The 22,014-nt window shown below is 36.4% G+C and overlaps 1 protein-coding gene across 1 annotated transcript in view; it reads right to left on the reverse strand.

Annotated features, from left to right (window-relative positions):
- Window positions 1–22,014, reverse strand: part of LOC100726256 (UDP-glucuronosyltransferase 2B31-like) — a 44,019-nt gene that overhangs the window by 17,479 nt on the left and 4,526 nt on the right. Inside the window, exons 3-5 of the mRNA XM_003463772.2 lie at window positions 19,073–19,204; window positions 1,757–1,844; window positions 763–982 (exon numbers count right to left, since the gene is read on the reverse strand). Coding sequence (XP_003463820.1) covers window positions 763–982; window positions 1,757–1,844; window positions 19,073–19,204 — 440 coding nt within the window. The remainder of the gene's footprint in view (window positions 1–762; window positions 983–1,756; window positions 1,845–19,072; window positions 19,205–22,014) is intronic.

Raw genomic sequence — 22,014 nt, forward strand, 5'->3', positions numbered from 1 at the left:
GCCAACCAACCAAACACTTAAACACAAGCAAAATAAAAATAAAAACAAAAAAAAGATGAAAAAAATGTATTCAAATAAAAATATACATAGTTGTGTTCATCACAGTAAAAATTGGAAATGAGAAAGAGTTCACAATGTGGCAAATGGATAAATAGCATGTGACATATCATGTTAAATTATATTCCTCAGCATAGAGAGAAATGAGCTGTGATACATATTAAAACATGGACAAAACTAAAAAGCCTCATGGTAAGTACAACAGCCCAATTTCAGCACAATGAATACAGCATAGTCTTATATGATGAAGGAAGAATATTCTTGTATTCTCCAGTATCACTAAGACAAAATACCAAAAACCTGAAACTTCAGGGAGGAAAGGTTATATGTGGCTGAAAATGTGTACAAATTAAGAAAAAAATGAATAGTTTCAGAAAATTTAGGTTTTAAGGATTTTTGTGTAAGTCTTCAACTGCATTATCATTTTCACCTGTGGAATCTATGATATCAATAAAATCCATTTATTAAATTTAAGTACATAGCACCTATTTCAAAATATATTTTAAAAATTATTTTACCATTTACTGGTCAAATGGTAGGTCAGTTTGTAGTTTTATTGATTTATATTTTGGTAGTTTTAAAATCAATGGTTAACAGTAAATAATTTCAGTTTTTACAATTAGACTCAAATTCAGAATGAATTTTGTTTTTATTGTCATGATAAATCATGCATAAAAATGTCCAGTAGATAAAATTTGTACTCACGAAGGATCATTAATGACTGTGTTCACTGCGTTGACCAAATCTGTACTTGACATTGTGATGAAGTTCAGTCTAACAGCAGCTCCTTTGGCCTTCAGGTGGACAATGTTATCAGCCTGATCCCCAAACAGAGGAATGCCCACCATAGGGATGCCATGGTAGATTGCTTCATAGATGCCATTGGTTCCACCATGAGTTATAAAAGCTTTAGTTTTTGGGTGACCTAGAAAGGGAGAATTTAAAGAAAATTGTCGGTCTTAAAAGTAAGATAAGAAATTACATTAAAACAGTGAAACATTGAAACAGTGTTTTCTAAGTAATAAATTATAAGTATCAAGTGACATTAAAAGTGCTCAGTCCACTAAGAGGTAGGTGAGCATAGCAAGGAAAATGTGGTGTGCGAATTGAGACTTGATAAACTCAAACAAGGTTGCAAGGTAGGCAGGAAGAAGGAACATACCCCAGAAGAAAGAAACACCATGTAAAAAGCTAAGCAGTTTCATGCTTAGCTTTTTCATGATCCCCAGACATAACCAGGTTCCTGAGTTTCATAGGCAGTGTTCTGGGAGGCAGGGAGTCTTTGGGACTCTGGAACCCCAGGAAGAAATGTTAAGTTTTCATAAAAAGTGGTTTATCACCTTTTGACCTGGAATATTTTCTAATTAATGTATAATCAGATGTAACAAAAGAGAGATCTTCAGTTTTCAGCCAAGTTTGCAATAACCGTGCAATAGGCAAATGGATAGGTGTGAAGTGCAAGAGACACAAAATAGAGGAAGGTGGGAACTGAGTGAAAAATCTTTTAACCTAAAATACTATTACTGTGTAATAAATATCAGTGTTGTTCTTAATCCAATTTTATCCTAGGATTGGAACATAAATGTAGAAATATTAGGAATGTTTTTCACCATTCATAGTTAAATTTCAATACATCTAGACTGTGAACTTCTCAACTGTGTGTTACTCATGTGTCAGTATTTGTTTTCTGCAGTCTTACCAAGCAGGTCATTCTGAGGGATCCATTTGTACAGCAGAGTGTTGGGTCCTAGAGTGGCTGGTTTCTTGCCATCATATCTCCATACAACCTTTTAGAATAAGAAAACCTCTACTTACTTTAGTCAAATTTTAGATTACTACATGATGAAAGGCTAAAGAGTTTAGGAAATCATACAATTTAATGTCTATCAAACGACAGGTAAGGAAATGAGAATGAGAGATGACAATGTTAAGTTCTAAAATGGAGATGTGTGTAAAATTCTTACTTTCCCTGTATCTATTTTGTACTTAAGTTAAATTTGGGATGAAGTCTTAATGCTTCATAAGCTGAAACTTAGAGAAATGTGTTCATTGTTATCATATATGCATATTTCAGATATAGTCACTATAGTTCTCCTGTAACCATTTATAAAAATATCTGACTACACACTAAAGAATGTATATTGGTACTAATTCTAAAGTACTAAATATAATGCTACTTTCCAAATGTGCTATATGAGGAAATTTATTTGTGATCATTTGTTTCATGCTATTTTATTGTGGAGAATACATTTTTAATTCAGAGTAGGTCTTTCATTGACATCAGTTCTCTTTCTGATTTGACAGAAGCAAATCTACCATAACAGGGTATGATTTCTCTTTTTCTAACTCTAATTGATTAGGTTGACACTTGCACACTGTGTTGGTGTATTTCATAGCAGAAATTCAAAGTGCCTGACCCTGACAGCTGAAAGGAGATTATTTGGCTTCCATTTTCAGTAGATTCAGTTCATGGTTGGCAAGGTCCAAGAGAGAAGCATCAAGTGTGAAGGGTATTCTGGAATGTCATTGCTTAGTTATTATTGGCCCTAAAGCAAGGCAGGGAAGCAGTGCCAGAGGAATGCGACATGAAACACATAAAGTACCCCAGGTCACACCTTCTTGATATTTCTACAAACACTGAGCTGCATGCTTCACTGATCATCTTGGCAGCTAATGAAACAAGCAATTGACAATTAAACAATTTTGATCTTGTACCTCCTTTCAGTTCAACACTAAAAATAAATCTCCTTAAATCATACTGAATCTCCAAAAAAGACAATAATCTGTTGCCTGACAATAATCTGACATGGGAAAACTATGTTGTGTAGAATGAAAATCTGATGGTCTCTTCTCAAAGACCCAACAAATGCACTATTGCTCAGAAGTGCAAGAAAAAGTGGCCTCTCACATTCAAAAAAGGACTCATCTCTGAACCTCTCTAAAACAAAGATCATGATACATAATCCAGTGGTTCTGTGGTCCAAGGTAAGTAGTTCCATTTCAGGTAGTCAGGCCAAAGCCAGTCTGACTCAATATGGCAAATATTCTCATTTTTTTTTTTCAGTACTGGGTATCAAATTCATGATCTTGCACTTACTAGGCAACTGCTTGAGCCACTGACCTAAATCCTAGCCCACAATATGACAAATGTTAAGAGCTTTACCTTCAAGGCTGCCACCCAAGATACATGATAATGAGATTTGTGATCTAAAGTACTGGGGTGTTATAGCTCTGCTGGTTGTGAACCATGTAGCCTCTTTGCTGGGCAATCACCAAATACTGACCAAATCTCTCATTAGCTTGTGTCCCCTGTTCCTAGTGCCTCTGAATTTTCCATCTCCACTGTACATTCAACTTCATTCAAAAGCAGGAACCTCCTGTATTACTCTGTCAGGAGGGCATTGACTGACTTCCCTTCCTACTGGCACTTTGTCTTCTGAGCTCTGACCAGAATCCCTCATTAATTTTTGCTCACAGTATCCTAGGCTTTTTTTCTTTGTGGCTCCAAAACTTTCACTATTCTCTAACAAATCAGATTCAAAAGGGCTGGGCTCTCAAAGGAGGCAGTGCAGAAGCCCATATACCTAACAACAGTGGAGGAGACAGATATCTCTTGCCGTGGGCCAGGCCAAAAACAAAAGATGAAACCAATGCACCCATATCCTAAGGGCTGATATTCCCAATAGTTCCCTATCACTTTGAGGAAGTCAGCAATCACCATCCCAATCCCCTAGTGAAGATTCTCTGTTCCCTAGGAGTGCCCACTTTCTACATGACCTGCTTCCCCATTTGTCCCCGATGTAATCAATTTTACCTGAACAATTTACCTTATTCGTTAACCATAATTCTGATCTATCTTATGTCCATCCACCTGGTGATTTCCCAGTTTTCCCCACCTTGTACCATTCTTACCACATGATTTTATTCTATCAAAATCTCTAAAAAGACAATCTTTGGCAACCCACTTGGGACCTCTTCTGTCTCTGTTGACTGAATCTTTCTTTCTTTCAATAAATATATTCTGTTATTAACCCCCATTGTTCCTAACATTCATTCTTTGATTTTAGAGAACAGAAGTCCATAACAGATATATAGTAGGTTGGGAGTTTTATTCTCCTGTATCATTTGGAGGTCTTCCACTGAGATCATTGAACAAAGGTAAGAATTTCCTTTTGCTTCATAGATTCTGACTGGGACTCATTTAGATAACACATTTTATGCTTCCAATTTTGTTTTTTGTCTTCCTAGGCTTTTTAGATGCTTAATCTCATATAGTTTTGTAAAACTGGCAATTCTAGATTAAAACATGGGGAAATTATAAGGTTATTGTATTTAAAAAAATTTTTTTTGTCTTTTTTTTTTATCGGTACCAGGGATCAAACTCACGACTGCGTGCTTGCAAAGCAGGTGCTTATGCCGCTGAACTAAATCCCCAGCCCCAGGTTATTGTATTTTTAATGGTACATTTTTATTATTTTGCTCTTTTACTTGTTAAATTTAACTAGTTGCTAAAGTTACGGGTACTACTTTCTTGACTGTATTTAAATAATAGCACTAGAGATAATAATAATTGAACATCCCTAAGAGATTTTAATGTAAACTTCTGTAAAATGTTTCCCTTAAATGAAATCTATCTCATACTTAGAAAATATATATATTTATAAAAAATGTTGGACTCCTTCAACCATTTAAAAAAGCACTAGGCTGGTGGTCATTCTTCAAGAATTGAGGGACAGGTTTCACTGAGTCAGACTGGTTCTGATCCTCCTCTGTACTTTAGAGTGTCAATCCTGTTATGCTTCAGTTGCCTTCCTTTGACTTACCTCTACTCATTTCCCACTTTGTTCTTTTCTTAGAGAGTCATGTGAAACTGGGAAGAACTCTAGATTATTCCAACCTTTTCCTTCTAAGTTAAGCCCATAGAAATTGAGTGTTTGCTACAGCTGAAGACAAAGAAGTCACCTTAGATGAAGGGCACATACCTCTTTCCAGGGTCAGAAGAGACACTGGAATTATGTCTGTCAAGGAGAACATACATAAGAGCCATGTTCCTGCTTAACATTCTGGGCTATGATCTTTTCTAGAGATCAAACCTGAGACACAGTGAGAAGAACTGGCTTTCACATGACATTGGAAGAAACTTATCTTCAAAAGCAGCACATGTATGGGACCTAAACACATTTTCAACTAAGGCGGCTTTCCAAACTTTCAAGTTGTGGACTTAAAAACCTTTACTGTAAAGTTATGAAGCACTAATTAATGATCCTGCACAGGCAACTTCCTGGCTTCTTGCTGCACTGGAACAGCTCGGCCCGTTTTGAGACAACCTGCCCAACCCTGGTGGTCCTCTCTCAATGGGGGAAGAGGGCTGCTAGAGTCCCAGGAACTGAGGGAACAGCAGAGGATTTCCAACAGGCACTGGGGAAGGCTTGGAATAACACTTGAAACTCAGAAATATGGGAAAATGAATAAACAAATGACCAAATTACAATCTCAAACATCCAGCCCATCCAAAGAAACCTTGGGAGCTATGTACATAGAAGAAAATATAGGCCATACACCAGAAATATCTGACATAATAGCAACTAAATAAAGAAGCCACTCCAGGAAGCTTTAAAGGAACTCAAACTAAAAATACTCTCCCAGGTAAAAGAAGAAATGATAAAAGAAATTAAAGAGATGCTGAACATATCTAAAGAAGACACAGTTAAAATATTGGAGGAACTTAACAAAAAGGGAGAATCCTGGATGAACACTATGAGAAAACAAACAGAATATATAAAGCAGATGCAAAGAGATATACAGTTAATAAAAAATTTCATTGTAAGATGTAAAAATCACCTCAGTGAAAGTGAAGATAGAATTTCAGACCTCAAAGACAAGATTGCAACTAGTGAACAGGAAAGGAAATATCTTTAAAACTAACAAGGAATCAGGATATAACAATTCAACAACTGCAAGATGATGCAGAGAAAAACAATGTAAGATTGATAGGGATAAATGAAAAAGAAGGGGACAACATAGAGTTTGTCAAGAAGATATTTAGAGAAGCATAGCTGAAAATTTCACAAACATGAGAATGGAAAATGACATCAGGATCAGTGAAGCATTTAGAACTACAAATAGCCATAAACAAAATAAACTACACCCAGACATATAATAATTACCATTCGAGAAATCCAACATACGAATAGAATATTCAAAGCTGTCAGAGAGAAAAGACAGATCACTTAGAAAGGAAAACCTATCAGAATCACAGCAGACTTTTTTCAGCACAAAAAATAATGTCAAGAAGAGCAACGAGTGAAGTAGTACAGATCCTAAAGGAAAATGATTTCCAACCTAGACTGATGTACCCTGCAAAAGTGTCTTTCAACATGGATGGAGAAATAAGGTACTTCCATGACCAAAAACAGCTGAAGATCTTCATGTTCACCAAACCAACCCTGCAAAGAATACTGAAAGACAGTTTAGATGCACTTAGGTAAAAATCACTAAGCAAAGCAGACAATTAAACACAACGGAGAGGTAAAGATGGGACAGCAGAAAGATAACATGTCAACAATAACGAACATATAACAGTTATAACCATTAATGTAAATGGTCTCAATTCACCAATTAAAAAAAAAAGACTTGCAGAATGGAGCTAGAAAGAACATCCAACCATATGCTGTCTACAAGAAACCCATCAGACCCAAATGGATACTCACAGACTCAAAGTCAAAGAATGGAAAACCTTACTGCATGCAACAGGAGTGCAATAAATGTGGGTGTACCTGTTCCATTTGCAGACAATGTGCGCTTCAAAATATTAATGATCAGAAGAGATAAAGAAGGTCATTACATACTGGTTAGGGGAAAATTTCAAGAGGAAGAGATAGCAATCTTATATATGCACCAAATTCCAGAGCACCCAATTATATAAAATGAGTAGTAACCAAAATGAAAACCCTAATCAGCAGTAACACAAAGTATAACAGGAAATGTTAGCACACCATTGACAGCAAGGGACAGATCAACCAGACAGAAAATCAGCAAAGAAATAACAGAGCTGGATCACACCTGTGAACAAGTTGACTTGATAGACATATACAGAGTGTTCCAACCATCAACATCAGAATACACATTCTTCTAAATAGTACATGGGTCATTCTCTAAAATAGACCATATATTAGCTTACAGAATATATTTAAATAAATGCAAAAAGTTGAAGTTATCTCTTGTAAGTTATTGTATCATAGCGCTTGGTATTAGAAATTAATGATAAAAGATACTGCAAAAATCCCACAAACACATAGAAACTGAATAACACACTCTTGAATAATCAGTGGGTCACAAGGGGAAAGTAAAGAAGAAATTAAACAATACCTACAAACAAACAAAATAAAAATACAACTTACTGGTATTTGTGGGATGCAAAAAAAGATGTTCTCAGAGGAAAATTTATTGCACTGAGTTCCCAAATCAATCAATCTGAACGAATACAAATAAATAACCTGATGTCACACCTCAAACTTCTAGAAAAAGAAGAGCAAGTGAAGCCCAAAGCTAAAAGAAGAGAGGAAATTATAAAAATGAGAGCAGAAATCAATGTGATAGAGACTAAGAAAACAATCCAAAGAATCGATGAATCAAAGAGTTGGTTCTTTTAATTTTGTTTTTGTCTTTTTCTTTTTTATCGGTACTGGGGGTCGAACTCATGACTGCCTGCTTGCAAGGCAGGCAAAGAGTTGGTTCTTTGAAAGAATAAATAAAATTGATAATCCCCTAGCCAACCTTATTTAAAAAGGAAAGAATAAGCTCAAATTCATGCAATGAGGAATGAAAAGGCAAAATCACTACAGATTCTATAGAAATACAGAAGATCAAACCTATTTTGAAAACCTCTACTCTCATAGGTTTGATGACACAGAAGAAATAGACAGGTTCCTAGAAATATATGAAGTACCAAAGCTAGGTCTAGAGGATGTGAAACTGCTAAATAACTCAATTTCTATTAATGATATTGAAAATGTAATTAAGTCCTTACCTACAATGAAGAGCTCAGGCTGAGAAGAGACTTAATGCCAACAATCCTCAAACTCTTCAATGAAATTGAAAGGAAAGCAAGCCTTCCTAAGTCATTCCTGGAAGCAAATATTACTCTAGTACCAAAAGCTGAGAAAGACCCAACTAGAAAAGAGAGCTGGAGACCAATCTCCCTAATGAACACAGATGGAAAAGCCTCAATAAAATATTGGCAAATAGGATGCAGCAAATCATCAAGAAGAATATACATAATGACCAAGTGGGATTCATCCCAGGAATGCAGTGATGGTTCAACATCTGTAAATCAATAAATGTAATCCACCATATCAATAAAGCCAAAGGTAAGAATCACATGGTCTTTTCTATAGATGCAGATAAAGCTTTTGATAAGGTCCAACATTCATTTATGATAAGATCCTTACAGAAAATTAGAATATATGGTCTTTACCTCAATATAATAAAGGCCATCTGTGACAAAACAACAGCCAGTATTATAATAAATGGCCAAAATTGAAGCCATTAACTTTAAAATCAGGCACAAGACAAGGATGTCCCTTATCACCGCTCCTATTTAATATAGTACTGGCATACTAGCCAGAGCAAATAAAAAATGTGAGAAATAAAAGTGGTAAAAAAAGGAAAAGATGATATTAAATTATTACTATTTGCAGATGACATATTCTTCATAGAAGATCCCCAAAACTCTACTGAAAGAATCTTAAATATAGTAAATAAAGTCAGCAATGTAGCTGGATACAAAGTCAATACTCAAAAATCAATAGCATTCCTATACTCTAACAACAAATTCACTGACAGAGAAATAAGAGAAGGCATATCCTTCACTTGAGCAACCAAAAAATAAATGAAATATTTAGGAATTACTCAAATGAGAGAAGAGAAAGATCTATACAAGAAAATTATAATACACTTAAAAAAGAAATTGAAGGGGAGCTTAGAAAGTGGAAAGTCATCCCTTGCTCATGGATAGGAAGAATAAATATTGTGAAAATGGTCATTCTCCCAAAACTGTTATACAGATTCAATGCAATTCCAATAAAAATACCAACAACATACCTCGTAGATCTAGAGAAATCCTCCTCAAATTCATCTGGATCCACAAAAACCTAGAATAGCAAAGACAGTTCTAGGCAGCAAAGGCAAGACAGGAGAAATCACAATCCCTGACTTGAAGTTATACTACAAAGCAACTGTAGTAAAATCAACATGATAATGGAATCAAAACAGAGCTAAAGGTCAATGGAATAGATTAGAAGATACAACCACAACTACACACACACTCAACCACTTATCTTTGATAAAGGGGCCAAACATGTTCACTGGAAGAATGACAGTCTCTTTAATGAATGGTGTTGGAAAAACTGGCTATCCATATGCTGAAAACTAAAATTAAACCCATGCCTATCACCATGTACTAAATCAAAATCTAAATGGATCAAAGATCTGAATATTAAAATAGAAACACTAAATCTATTGGAAGACAAATTGAGTAAAAACATTGAAGACATAGTGGTAGGTAGAGAATTCATGAACAGGAATCAAACCTCATTGGAAATTCTTCCCAGGTTCAATAACTGGGATCACGTCTTATTAAAAAGTTTCTGCAGGGGCTGGGGGTTTAGCTCAGTGGCATAAGCACCCGCCTTGAAAGCAGGCAGTCGTGAGTTCGATCCCTGTTACCGATAAAAAGGAAAAAGACAAAAATAAAATAAAATAAAAAGTTTCTGCATGTCAAAAGAAATCTCCAACATAGTGAAAAGAAAACCCACAAACTGAGAAAAGATCTTAGTGAACTCCCCCTCAGACAAGGGACTCTTGTCTAAAACATATAAAGAATTAAAAAAAACTCAGACCCCCAAAATTCAAAGATGAATGGCCAGGATCAAGAAAACCATCAACAGCAAATGCTGGAGAGGGTGTGGGGAAAAATCAGACAAAGGACTTCTGTCTAAAACATGTAAAGAATTTTTAAAAAATCAGACCTCCAAAATTCATAGATCCAATCCAAAAATGGGATTCTAAGATGAATACACAATTCTTAGATGAAGAAACACAAATGGAAAATAAATACATGAAAAAATGTTGACCATCATTACTCATTAGAGAAATGCAAAGTAAAACCACACTGAGATTCCATCTCACTCCTGATAGAATGGCCAGGATCAAGAAAACTATCAACAACAAATTCTGGAGAGGCTGTGGGGAAAAAGGAACTCTCCTGCACTGTGGGTGGGAGTGTAGACTGGTACAACCATTGTTGAGGTCATTCTGGAGATTTCTCAGAAAGCTGGGATTGGAGGACCCATTTGTTCCAGCTATTCCACTTCTATGCATATTCCCAGAACATCATTGTAAACATCATACCACATTGATATATGTGCACCCATGTTTACAGCAACACAATTTGTAATCCCCAGATCTTGGAAACAACCTAAGTGTCCATCAACTGAGGAATGGATAAAAAAGTTGTAGTATTTTTATACAATGGAGTACTACTCAGCTATAAAGAAAGATCACATTGAGGTATTTATTAATAAATGGGCTCAGCTTGAGATCATACTCATAAGTGAAATAAAATAAACTCACATGTATAAATACCAAAATGTTTCCCTAGTGTAAGGAATGAAAAGAATATATAAAATATGTGGTAATCATGATTCACCATTATATTGCTTTGGAGCCTTATAATATTTTCATTCATTTGGAGCCATTAATATTTTTCATTCATTTATTGGAGTGGTTTTATTCTGGGTTTTTTTATTTTATTGTCTGTGATGGTATTAACAGCTATTTTGAAGAAAAGAAGACATCATAATAGCTAGTGCTGACTTAATATCATCTTGTTTTGAAGTCCCATCAAGCTATTGTTCTTCTGTCTCCATCTGTTTTATCATGTTTTATCTTATTGGATTTTATTATATGTGATAGTACAAACAAAAATTTTTATGGACAAGGAGATAATATAGAAACCATTGTTCATTTTCTCTTAGTTGGTTGTAAATACCCTTTAATATTTTCATTTTCTTGAATGATTTTACACTATATTGATATGCTTGATGCTATAGTACATGAAGTTATACTCAAATATTTCAAGGAAAGAAACACTATAGTAACTACTGTATGTCAGGTTATCTTGTGGTGAAACACTATGTTGCTTAAATTGTTCTGTTGTCACCTGTGTTGTTTTGTTGTTATGTCCTCTTTTATCTCAATCTCCTTCTTTTTTCTTTTTTTAATTAAAATAAAAGATTGAGTACCAGGCCAAGGGTGGATAGAGTGGCTGAATTTATCTTCTACTCTCTCTAGAGGGCATCCACCTACCAACAAGAGGAATTAACCTGAGGGACACCTTGAGGACATTTATCAAATAGGAACAAAATCGAACACCTTAATTTATCTCCTTTTTGCATGGCTAGATAACTCAGTATTAAGGTTTCATGCAGTAAATGGCTAGGGACAAAGATCAGCAAAAGTTCCTGAGCTTGATTCCTGGTTTTGAAAAAACATCTTATATCCTTATGCCTTAATTTTTGCATTACAGACACAGGCAACTCAATGGCAAAGCCCCTTACTCCTTTGGAATGAATTCTTCTCTGGAAGATATTTGACCCTTCCTTGTTGAAATGAGTCTGAAAGGATTTTTTCCTAGATAGGATATTATGGCAGTGGCAGGCAGGACCAAGGGATGTTTATCTTGAGGTCACTTTCACTTCCACCTTCCCCTATGACAACTTCCTTTTCATTCTTCCTATGGTGCCAAAAAAGTCCCAGTCAACTACTTGTGCATCACCAATGCCCACCCTAAGTGCAAACCCCTGTCAGAGGTTATATATATATGTCCCCATACCCTACATCAATCAGAAGAGGCCCAGCTGCCTTTGGTCATGGGATGCTTCTCCATGTCCTTAAATAAAGGTTACTGTTTCTTTATATACTTTTTCCTCTTTCCTTGCACCGAAAATCCTATCAGAGTCAATTTGTAATTCTCTGCATAGGCATATGGCCTACTTACTTCCTAGGGCCAAAATGGAATACAGATGAAAGTATTAATTATGATGTTCTCTTACAATTAAAATCATCCTGTAAAAATGAAAATGGTTAGAACTGAATTATATTAAAATTTTCTTTGCATTGAGGTAATTTTTATCTATGCACAGATATAATTATACTCCTTATGAGATCACTCTAATTCATAGGACTCTTTCTCTCAGTGGCATAAATCAAATTCAGCTACAACTAGCAAAATTTTCAGATGACCCAATAATTATATCAATGTCTTTAGAGGATTTACTCAGGTCTATGAGCTAGGCTGGAAAAATGTAATGTTACTCTTAAATCAAAGATTGAGTTCTAGGGCTGGGGATTTAGTTCAGCAGTATAAGTGCCTGTTTTACAGGCATGTGGTCCTAAATTCAATGCCTGGTACCAATAGAAAAACAAAAACAAAAAAACATTGATTTCTAGGGAGACACACACAGCATTACAAGCTCTGTTGCCTTTGGAGATGAATGTCATACTGTTAACTTTAGAAAGCCAGAAGACAGATAGCCAGGGGAACCATCAGACCCAAATGGTGCACAAGCAGTTCCCAGCTAAGACCTCAAGTGGCCTGACAACAATACAGGAGATTTGAATAGGAGACTTTTGTGTGTGTGTTCTTGAAAGTCTAAGAAGGACAAAAACCAAATCTTCTAGTTATTTTAAGTTGTCAGCTATTTCTCAGGAGAAAGTGAATACACCTCGATTTCTTAGACCATTTATCAGAAACACTTATAAAACATATGTCCATAAATCCTGATTCAATAGATGGACAGATTTTGCTTAAAGATATGTTTATTACTCAGTCAACTCCAGACATTAGTAAAAGCTACAAAAGATAGACTTTCCTTCAGATAGTTCACTTGATTCTTTAGTAAAACTGCTTTCTTAGTATTCAATAATCAGGACTGGGAGAAAACCAAAGAGAGAAAACAAAGAGACCAAAAAATAAAAAATAAATGCCTGCCTTTATTGTGGTCTTATAAGCACAAACCTTAAGTATGATTCTTGAGGTTCCAAGAAGGGCTTAGTGATGACATCTACCTGCTATCACTGCCACAAGCCAAGTCACTTAAGAGAGAGTGTCTTAAGATGCCCAAGCCATTCCCTACCTACAAAGGTGACCACTGGTGGCTGGACTGCACTCTGAGATCAAGGTGCCAGAGTTCAGACCCATCCTATCACGTGGTCCAGTAGGACTGAAGGGTGTCAGGGCACTCATTTCCTCCCACTGGCCAGACGTCATGTCTGCCTTTCATCTCTACAGAAGACATCTGAGTAATCATGACAAGAGATTAAAAACAGCTGATGCTGGACATTAGCATATGCCTCTTTGTCCTTCTCAACTCTGGTCTTTATTCTAGGCACTGTACCTCAATATAGTCACCAAAATATAAGTTACTTTAACTATAAATGTGAGGGCTGGGCATTTAGCTAAGTGGCATAAGTGCCTGGCAAGTGCAAGGTTGTGAGTGTCAAACAAACAAACAAAACAAACAAACAAAAAACCCCTCTAAGTGGGATTATTTTCTACTCACTCATTCCTTTTAGTTATGCTTAAAACCCAACTTCAATCCTGGAAAGGTCTTTATCTTGTATAAACACTGTCATTTATATATTCTAAGTTGCCAAATAACCAAAATGATACTGAGACTGATTTTTAAAACTATAGTACATATTGTTGTTCATGTGTAAAAACTCAAAGAATTTCATTCGTCAAAATAATGATTTAATCTGGTTCCCCTACATTATCAAAATTACGAGATAATTATGTAACCAAAACTTAAAAAAATATGACAAAATCAATAAAAGGACATACAAGCCAATGGGTTACAATTGTCATAATTTAGAAACAATTTCTAAGCTTATGTGTCCGTACTACTACTCATGCTTTGATTATATATGTCTTTGTATCCAAACTTCGATTATATATGCTTTGGTTAAAATTATTGTTGCCTAAATATGCCAAACTCCAAGAAATCATACAGATAAAACCGATATATGCTAGATTTTTTTTACTTCAGTCCACCAGATCTTGTCCACACACACACACACACACACACACACACACACTCACACACACACTCACACACACACACACACACACACACACACACACACACACATATATATATATATATATATATATATATATATATATATATAAAGGGCTTTACTATACTAAGTGAGCATTAAATGACACCACAGCTGATATCTCTCATAAATAAGAAAAATAAATTCATGAGACAGGCTGTTCTTCAAAGTTGGGTGGCATCAAACACTCTAATAGCAGCACAGGGGAGTACTTGTGCAATTGTAAAAACTAAACATACATACATTCCTAACCCTTCTGCTAATATCTCAAAAACTACCCAGAATATTAGATGACAAATCAATGACATGTCAGATTCTAAAATTCCCTTGACTTTGTCCTTATAGAAATTATTTCCAGCTACTCTTGTTAAAAACCTTTGTTAACTATACTCATGATTGTGTTATTGATTTTAATCTTAGTCCCATACATACATAACTCTTTTTTTGGCCTTGACTCCTCCAGACTTAAAACTGTGCACCTACCCAAGGTGAAAATGCCTGTTTGTCTACTTAGGGCCTCCAAACATTATCTCCACAGGAGTACCTCTGACTGCCTTTTACCAACTATGATCCTCCTCAACCTGAAGATTGGTCATCACTCACTATCCTGTCATGGAAGTTCAGAGGGGTGATTTTCAGACAGCTGAGTGAGAAATATTGTAGGCAGTGTGACGGAGCCAGATCCTCAAAGGAGACAGTGCAGAAGCCCAAATACCTTGCAACAGTGGAGGACACAGACACCTCCTGCTGTGGGCCAGGCCTAAGACAAAAGATCAAACAAATACATCTATATCTTAAGGACTGATCTTTTAAACAAGTTTCCTATCACCCAGGGGAAGTCAGGAGTCACCATTCCAACCCCCTAGGAGTCACTGGTCTCTAAGAATGCCTGCTTTCTAACTTGACTTTCTTTCCCATTTTTTCCCAATGTAACCAATTTTACCTGAACGGTTAATCTTATTGGTTAACCGTAATTCTGTCCCGATTTATGCCCATCTCCCTTGCAAGTTCCCAGTTTTCCCTACCTTGAACTGGTCTCACACTTTTCTCTCTAAAAATCCCTATAAAAGACAGTTTTGGCAACTTGCTCGGGATCGCTTTTGTCTCGCTCTCAGACAGAAGTTTTCTTTCTCTCAATAAATATATTGTACTCTTCACTTACATTGTTCCTAAAATTCATTCTTCAATTTTAGAAAACATAAACTTGTACTGGACAATGTAGGTGGAGTGTTTCATTTAGCTATATCATCAGGAAGCATGATAATACTGAAATGGCAGAGACTGTTTTAAAGTCTGTCAAGTTGATTGTTGTGATAGTTGACTGCTTGTGTGAATTTGAGCAAGACATGGCCAACTGTATTGGATCAGCATCATTCTGAATGTGGCTGAGGGGACTTACTGAAGGTCCCAGGGAGTCTTTTATCCTGAACAAAATAAAAAAGAAATAAAGAAAGGCTTGCTTCTGTTCCATCTGAATAGGTTCAGCCTTTACCTTCACCATGAATGATGTTGCCTGGCTTCCTTCACAGACTTTTCAGCCTCCAGAACAACCCTTTAGACTCTAACATAGACCTTGCAACCTTTCACTGCAAACGTTTTGGCTTCCACAGAGAGAATTACCTAGGATATAACAGTGAGCTGCAGATCTGCAACCGAGTCCTTTAGCTCTCTAGTGCACAGACAGACATTTGCAATATTACACATTTGATTAGTGGGCAGCCATTGTCAGCCAATTTTACAAATTCTTACATATTTTTATATCATGTTTTGAATATGTTTCTTTAGTAAACACTGACTGACTAATAGAGCCACAATCTCTGGATTTCTCATTAAAACAGAATGAAAATTTTAGAAATTTTCAAAATTAATGATGCAAGCATTTATATCTATCTGAAAATATCAAGGAAGACTTGTTTCATTTATTTCAAGTAAATTTTATCTTCTCCAAGCATATCTAGGATATAAAATAAAGCATTTTTGAAGATAAATTGATACAAACATTAAAAGTTGGAATTAAAATGTTGTGGACATCTAAGTAGACCAGAGATGTTGTAGGCAGTGAGGTTGAGCTGGGCCCTTAGAAGACAAAGTGCAGAGAATTGGATGCATTGCAACTGTGTGTGAGACACAGGAGGATCCTGTGATGACAGACCTCAGGACAAAAGACAAAGGGAATGCACTCAAATACTTCCATTAAGAATAAACAACAGTGGCTGATAATATAAATAGGTCCATCATCTTGGGAGAGCCATGAAGAGCCACTGACTCACCCCTGCCATGAAAAGCTCCTGTTCTCTTTCAATGCTGTTGGCTACCTGACTTGCTTCCTTCATTTTATCCTGATTTAGTAAATATTACTTGAACAATTATACACAAAATCTTATCATTTGACCATAATTTTGTCCTACTTTATGCCCACCTTGCAATTTCCCATTTTTTCACCCGAACTTAGATAACTTCATGGTTTTGATCTATAAAAGTCCATCTAAAATGCAAGGTCTTCAGCAACCCACTCAGGAACCTCTCCAACAGAAGCTTTTTTTTTCCCCAAATAAATATATTCTGCTCTTAACCTCTGTTGTCCCTAGAACTCATACTTCAATTTTAGAGAATATAAACTCACAAGAAATTTAGAAGATTGAGTTTCTCTTCCAATATCAAAAGCCCTCATTCCAAGGGGTATATTATCTTCTAATAAGAAATACAAGAAAAATACCACCATAAAAATTTCTGTAAGGTTCAAATCAAACCTGATTCTGCTAGATTCCAGCCTTCCTGCCAATAGAAGCACTATTGTGCTTCTCATAAAAATAAAATAAAAGTCAGTATCTCCTGTGAATTGACCATGCTGGGACTTAGGGGGACCAACCAAGAAATCAACTAGTCAGCCTTCCTTGTAAGCCATGTGAGCCCCATGGGTTCCAAGGAGAGAATATTCAGCATCTCCCAAACATATACATGGACCTCAGCTCAGCACTGGAAACTGTCATAAACTTATGGAGAATACTAGTCAGGATTTCAAATTAACCAGTTGGCTTCCTATGTTTACTAGTGAATCTGCCTCAGGGGGACAAACCAAGAAATGGATTAGCCAGCAATTCTGATAAGCAGCACAAGCCAAGCAGTTTTTAGTTAGAGAAAAGTGAGCTTCTCTAGATAATGAGCCATGCTGGGACTTGGGGCATGAACCAAGAAATGAACAGCCAGCAATTCTGATAAGCTGCATAAGACACACTAGTTTCAGTCAGAGAAAAGTCAGTATCTCCTGTGAATTGCCATGCTGGGACTTAGGGGGACCAACCAAGAAATCAACTAGTCAGCCTTCCTTGTAAGCCATGTGAGCCCCATAGGTTCCAAGGAGAGAATATTCAGCATCTCCCAAGAAACAGTCATCCTGTGGCTTACAGGACCATAAAAGAAATCAAATAACTAGACTTTCTGATAAGCCATATGAGCCACTTAGGTTCCAGGGAGAGAAAAGTCAGCATCTTCTGAGAACCAGCCTTATTGCAACTTGTGGATCCAACCAAGAAATCAAGTAATCAGCCTTTTAGGTAAACTCCACCATCCTCCCAGGTCCCAGAGAGAGAATAGTCAGCATGTTACAAGAGTCAGCCATGCTAGGACTTGGGGGACCAACCAAGAAGTCAACTAGCCAGCCTTTCTTGTAAGCTGCATGAGTCACATGGGTTCAAGGACAGAAAAGTCAGTGTGACCCATAAGCCTTCTGGTATGTGTGCTGAGCACCTAAATGTCCATGTGTCACCCCCTTCTAGTCCCCCGACCATATGCAACTAGCTAGTTCAGAGGACCGACTGAGTTTATAGCAACTAAGCTACATAAAAGTCAACTAAAGGTTTGTATTGCTTGTGTGATTATGCAGGCCTGGGACCAGCAATCTGAGCATCTGTTGGGAGGATGACAGTATGCAAAAATAGCAAATATGGAGGATTTCATTCTACCTTGTCTTTGAAAGCCAATATTTTCTTGCTGATTTGCTTTGTTCTGATTGTTTTTATTAAATATTATATTTTGATTGGTTTTATTCATTCTGTTTTTGGTTTGATTTTTCTATATCTGATGGAATGGACAACTATTGTGGAGGTATATTATGGTAGCTATTTTTGTTTTCCTCGTGTCCTACTATGAAATCCCGTACCAATTTTGATCATTTGGTTCTTTTCGGTACTGGGGATCAAACTCACGGCCATGTGCTTCCAAGGAAGGGACTTATGCTGCTGAACTAAATCCCCAGGCTTGCTACATTGTTTTGATTGGCTTTGTTCTGTTTTGTGTAGTTGGATTTTACTACCTTTAAAATAAAATAAATAACCTTGAAAAACATGTTACTCAAGAAAGTAAGAATATCGGTATCAATTTCACATTAAATGTTCATTGTATCAAAGTTAGTGCTGACATTTAAACTTTCCAAATGGATTTTGGTACATTCTGAAAATGTTTCTCTATTTGAAATTTGATCTATGAAAGTACAAAGTCCCAGTTCTGGTATATATTTTTGTGCAGTTTAAGAAACATGGTTTGTTTAATAAGCTTATGAATACATAAAAACAGTGTTCTCTATTATTTAGTCCTGTACATTCAGTTTTTTAATCACTAAAAAATGAAAAATTTGAAAGGAAAAATGTTACTGACCACAGTGGTGTACAAAGCACCCTACGTACTCTTTGAATGCATGGCTGATACATTTGCTGTAAAGTTATTTATGGTATGAATGAGCAAACTGAAGAAGGTATATTTTTCATGAAGGAAATTTCAGTAATCAGACTCTTTACAGCCTTTGTAAGTACAAGGCTACCACTGAAGCACTTCAGCTAACCTTCTGTGGAATCTGAGCAAGGGCTGAAGCGATCACGTTGGCTCTGTCTTCTGTCAGGTTCATGATCATTGACCCCAGACTAAAAATCACAATGCCGTGTTCTCCAGAGCTCTGCACAAAGTCTTCCAGTTCCTGTGAAGAAAGAATTTTCCCCCATCACAAAAGAGCCACAGCAGTCAGCCCAATCAAAAGCACTCCTGAAAACTGCTGAGGAAATGAAATCACATAGTGTGGAGGAAATAATAGAGTACTCGCTATTTTAAAATGTAATTTAAAAATAAATACGTAAAACACATAATTACATGGGTTCTGTGTGTGTGAGTGTGTGTGTGTGTGTGTGTGTGTGTGTGTGTGTGTGTGTGTGTGTGTGTTTTAGAGACAGGGTCTTGCTATGCAGTTAGGCTGGTCTTGAGCTCCTTTTGTAGCCCAGGCTGGTCTTGAACTTGCAGTGATGCACCTCCCTTAGTTGCTTGAGTGCTTGGATTAAGAAGCTCTGGTCCTCACACCGAGCATTGCTTCCTGCCTCCAGAGGGCAAGACATGTGCTGCTTGTTCTCCAGGATGAACTCATCATGCTGGCTTTCTGGAATATACTTCACTGTGCTTGTTGTTGGGGGAGTTTGGGGCCTTCATATCACTGTGGATGGCTGTGGTACTTTTCAGGACAGCCTTGCTCTTTGTTGTGAGTATGACTTCTTGGCTCCAGTATAGAACCTTCAACCTACCAGCACAGCTCCTTTGCCCTGCTGGCATAGACTTCCTAGCTTCCACTGCTGACATTCAGGCCTTCCCAGTATGGATCCATAAAAGAGACTGATGTGAGTCCTTCTTGTGAGCTCTAGACCTCCAGTTGGACTCATGGGAGACATTGTCATGAGCTCTGGGTCTTCATCTGGACTCTTGTGGGACATTGCTGGGAGACTTAGGCCCTTGGATACATATTCTATGTCTCTGGTGTTGTGGATAGATTTTCTGCATTTTCTTGTGTTAACTCTGGGTGACCATCATAAAAATAATATAAACTCCATGTCCTGATTTTAATTTTTCTCTTCACAACCCCTGACTACAACACTGATTAGATAACCGAGTGCTAGCATCACATAGCAGATATTCTCTACTGTCGTGCTCAATAAAAGACTGAAATGGTCTTGAAGAAACAAAGTGATGAAGTGTGCAGACAGATCCATGTTGTTCAGAGAAAGAAAGAAGAGCTTTGCTTTTATTGACTAAGAGGGAGGTGTGATGAAGGTTTGCTCCTTGAGAAAACTATTATCAGGATCTTCTGGTCTGTTCTCTCCACTAGATCTTCACTATGGGTGATTTTATTTCTTTGCATCATTTCTTCACTATGAATGATTTTGTCCAATTTTAGCTGGAATATTGCCATGTTGGGTTAATTACTGGCTGTGGCTTTCCACCCTTGATATAGCATCATTTTTCTTACTTCTTAACATATTTTCACATGTTTTGTGAAAATCCTATTCTATCTTCAATATAGAGATTGGTTTGGTTAGAATTTCATGTGTTCCAATATGCTTGTTCTTAGTCATTTTTGATTCATAGATTCTAATTGTGCACCTTGGAATCTCATCTTCCCTATTGCAAGATTTCATGGTAGTGGCCCTTACACTTTTATAGATGATCCTTGATAAAATCTACCATATACCTTTAAACTCATGTAACAGTGTCATGAAATTTTAAATCTTTGATTTTAATGAAGTTAGACATGGTTAGAAAACTTATACCTAGAAAAGTTATTTTATCATCTTCCTTTATCAGTGATTATTCATTTCTGTAGTTTTGCTAAATCATTCCTATTAATTGAAGACAGATTATTTGGAGATTTGTCATATTTTTTCATTGGATGCTTACTTCTCTGACCATAAGTATGAAGAAAAATTAAGAGTAAAATGAAATGATTTTGCATTTATCTTTTTCTCTGATCTAAAAACTTCATATGTTAACTTAGTTATTTTTCAGAATTTCCGGAATTTCCTATGCTTCAAATCATTTTTTATTCTTGGGAGTTTAAGAATCATTAAAATTCAGCAGTCTGGTTTTGTGGTTTGGAGTTTCTGTGAAGTAATCCTAGAAATTCTATTAATACTGTAAGAGAATACATACATAGCTATGTGTTTGAATGAAAATACTTGTGTACTTCTTCCCTTTGAAATTTTTTTGCTTTGAAATCGCTCTTCATTTGATGTGCCAGTAGGAAGTGCTGTGTGCAATCACCTGTGAATGATGCTTTTCCCTGATATTCTCAGTACTCTATAGAAAAAATGCCAGGGATTTAGCTCAGCAGCATAAGCATCTGCCAAGCAAGCACGAGGTTGTGAGTTTGATCCCCAGCACCACAAAAAACAAAAACAAAAACAAACAAACAAACAAAAGCAAAATAACCCTGAAATCTATAGGAAAAACTTGCATCTCAGTGGAAAACATCCACAAGGCCTTTCATGGGTGTAGTTCTTTTCACACTTTAGGAATGCACTTTGTACTTAGCCCTTCCCAAAAGCAATGTTTGTCTGGAATTTACTGCATATTGAACTGAGGACCTTTGCACTGAGTTATGTTTCTCTCCCATGTTATTTATTATTTTGAATTTTGAAACAGGTCTTCATAACTTGTTAAGTTTCCTAGGTGGGTCTTGAACTTGTGATCCTCTTACTTAGCCTCTTAGAGCACTGGGTTTATAGTCATGTACCTTCAGGCCCAAATGCCTTATATATTGTTTACAACACTCAGTTTTCCTTTTTTCAACAAATTGTACCACAAAAAAATGAAATATAAATTTCAATACTTCAGAACCATGTCATTATTGCATTTTGTTCTTTTTGGCTTTTAATCTATTTTCTCTTTACATTTATTTTCTCATAAATTAACGAGCAAACTTGCAGGGCATGGTGTTACAAGCTGTAATCTCAGACACTTGTCTGAGGC

Source organism: Cavia porcellus, unplaced genomic scaffold (assembly GCF_034190915.1).
Source record: "Cavia porcellus strain 051 isolate PalLab524CR breed Dunkin Hartley unplaced genomic scaffold, mCavPor4.1 scaffold_30, whole genome shotgun sequence".
Taxonomy (NCBI): Eukaryota; Metazoa; Chordata; class Mammalia; order Rodentia; family Caviidae; genus Cavia; species Cavia porcellus.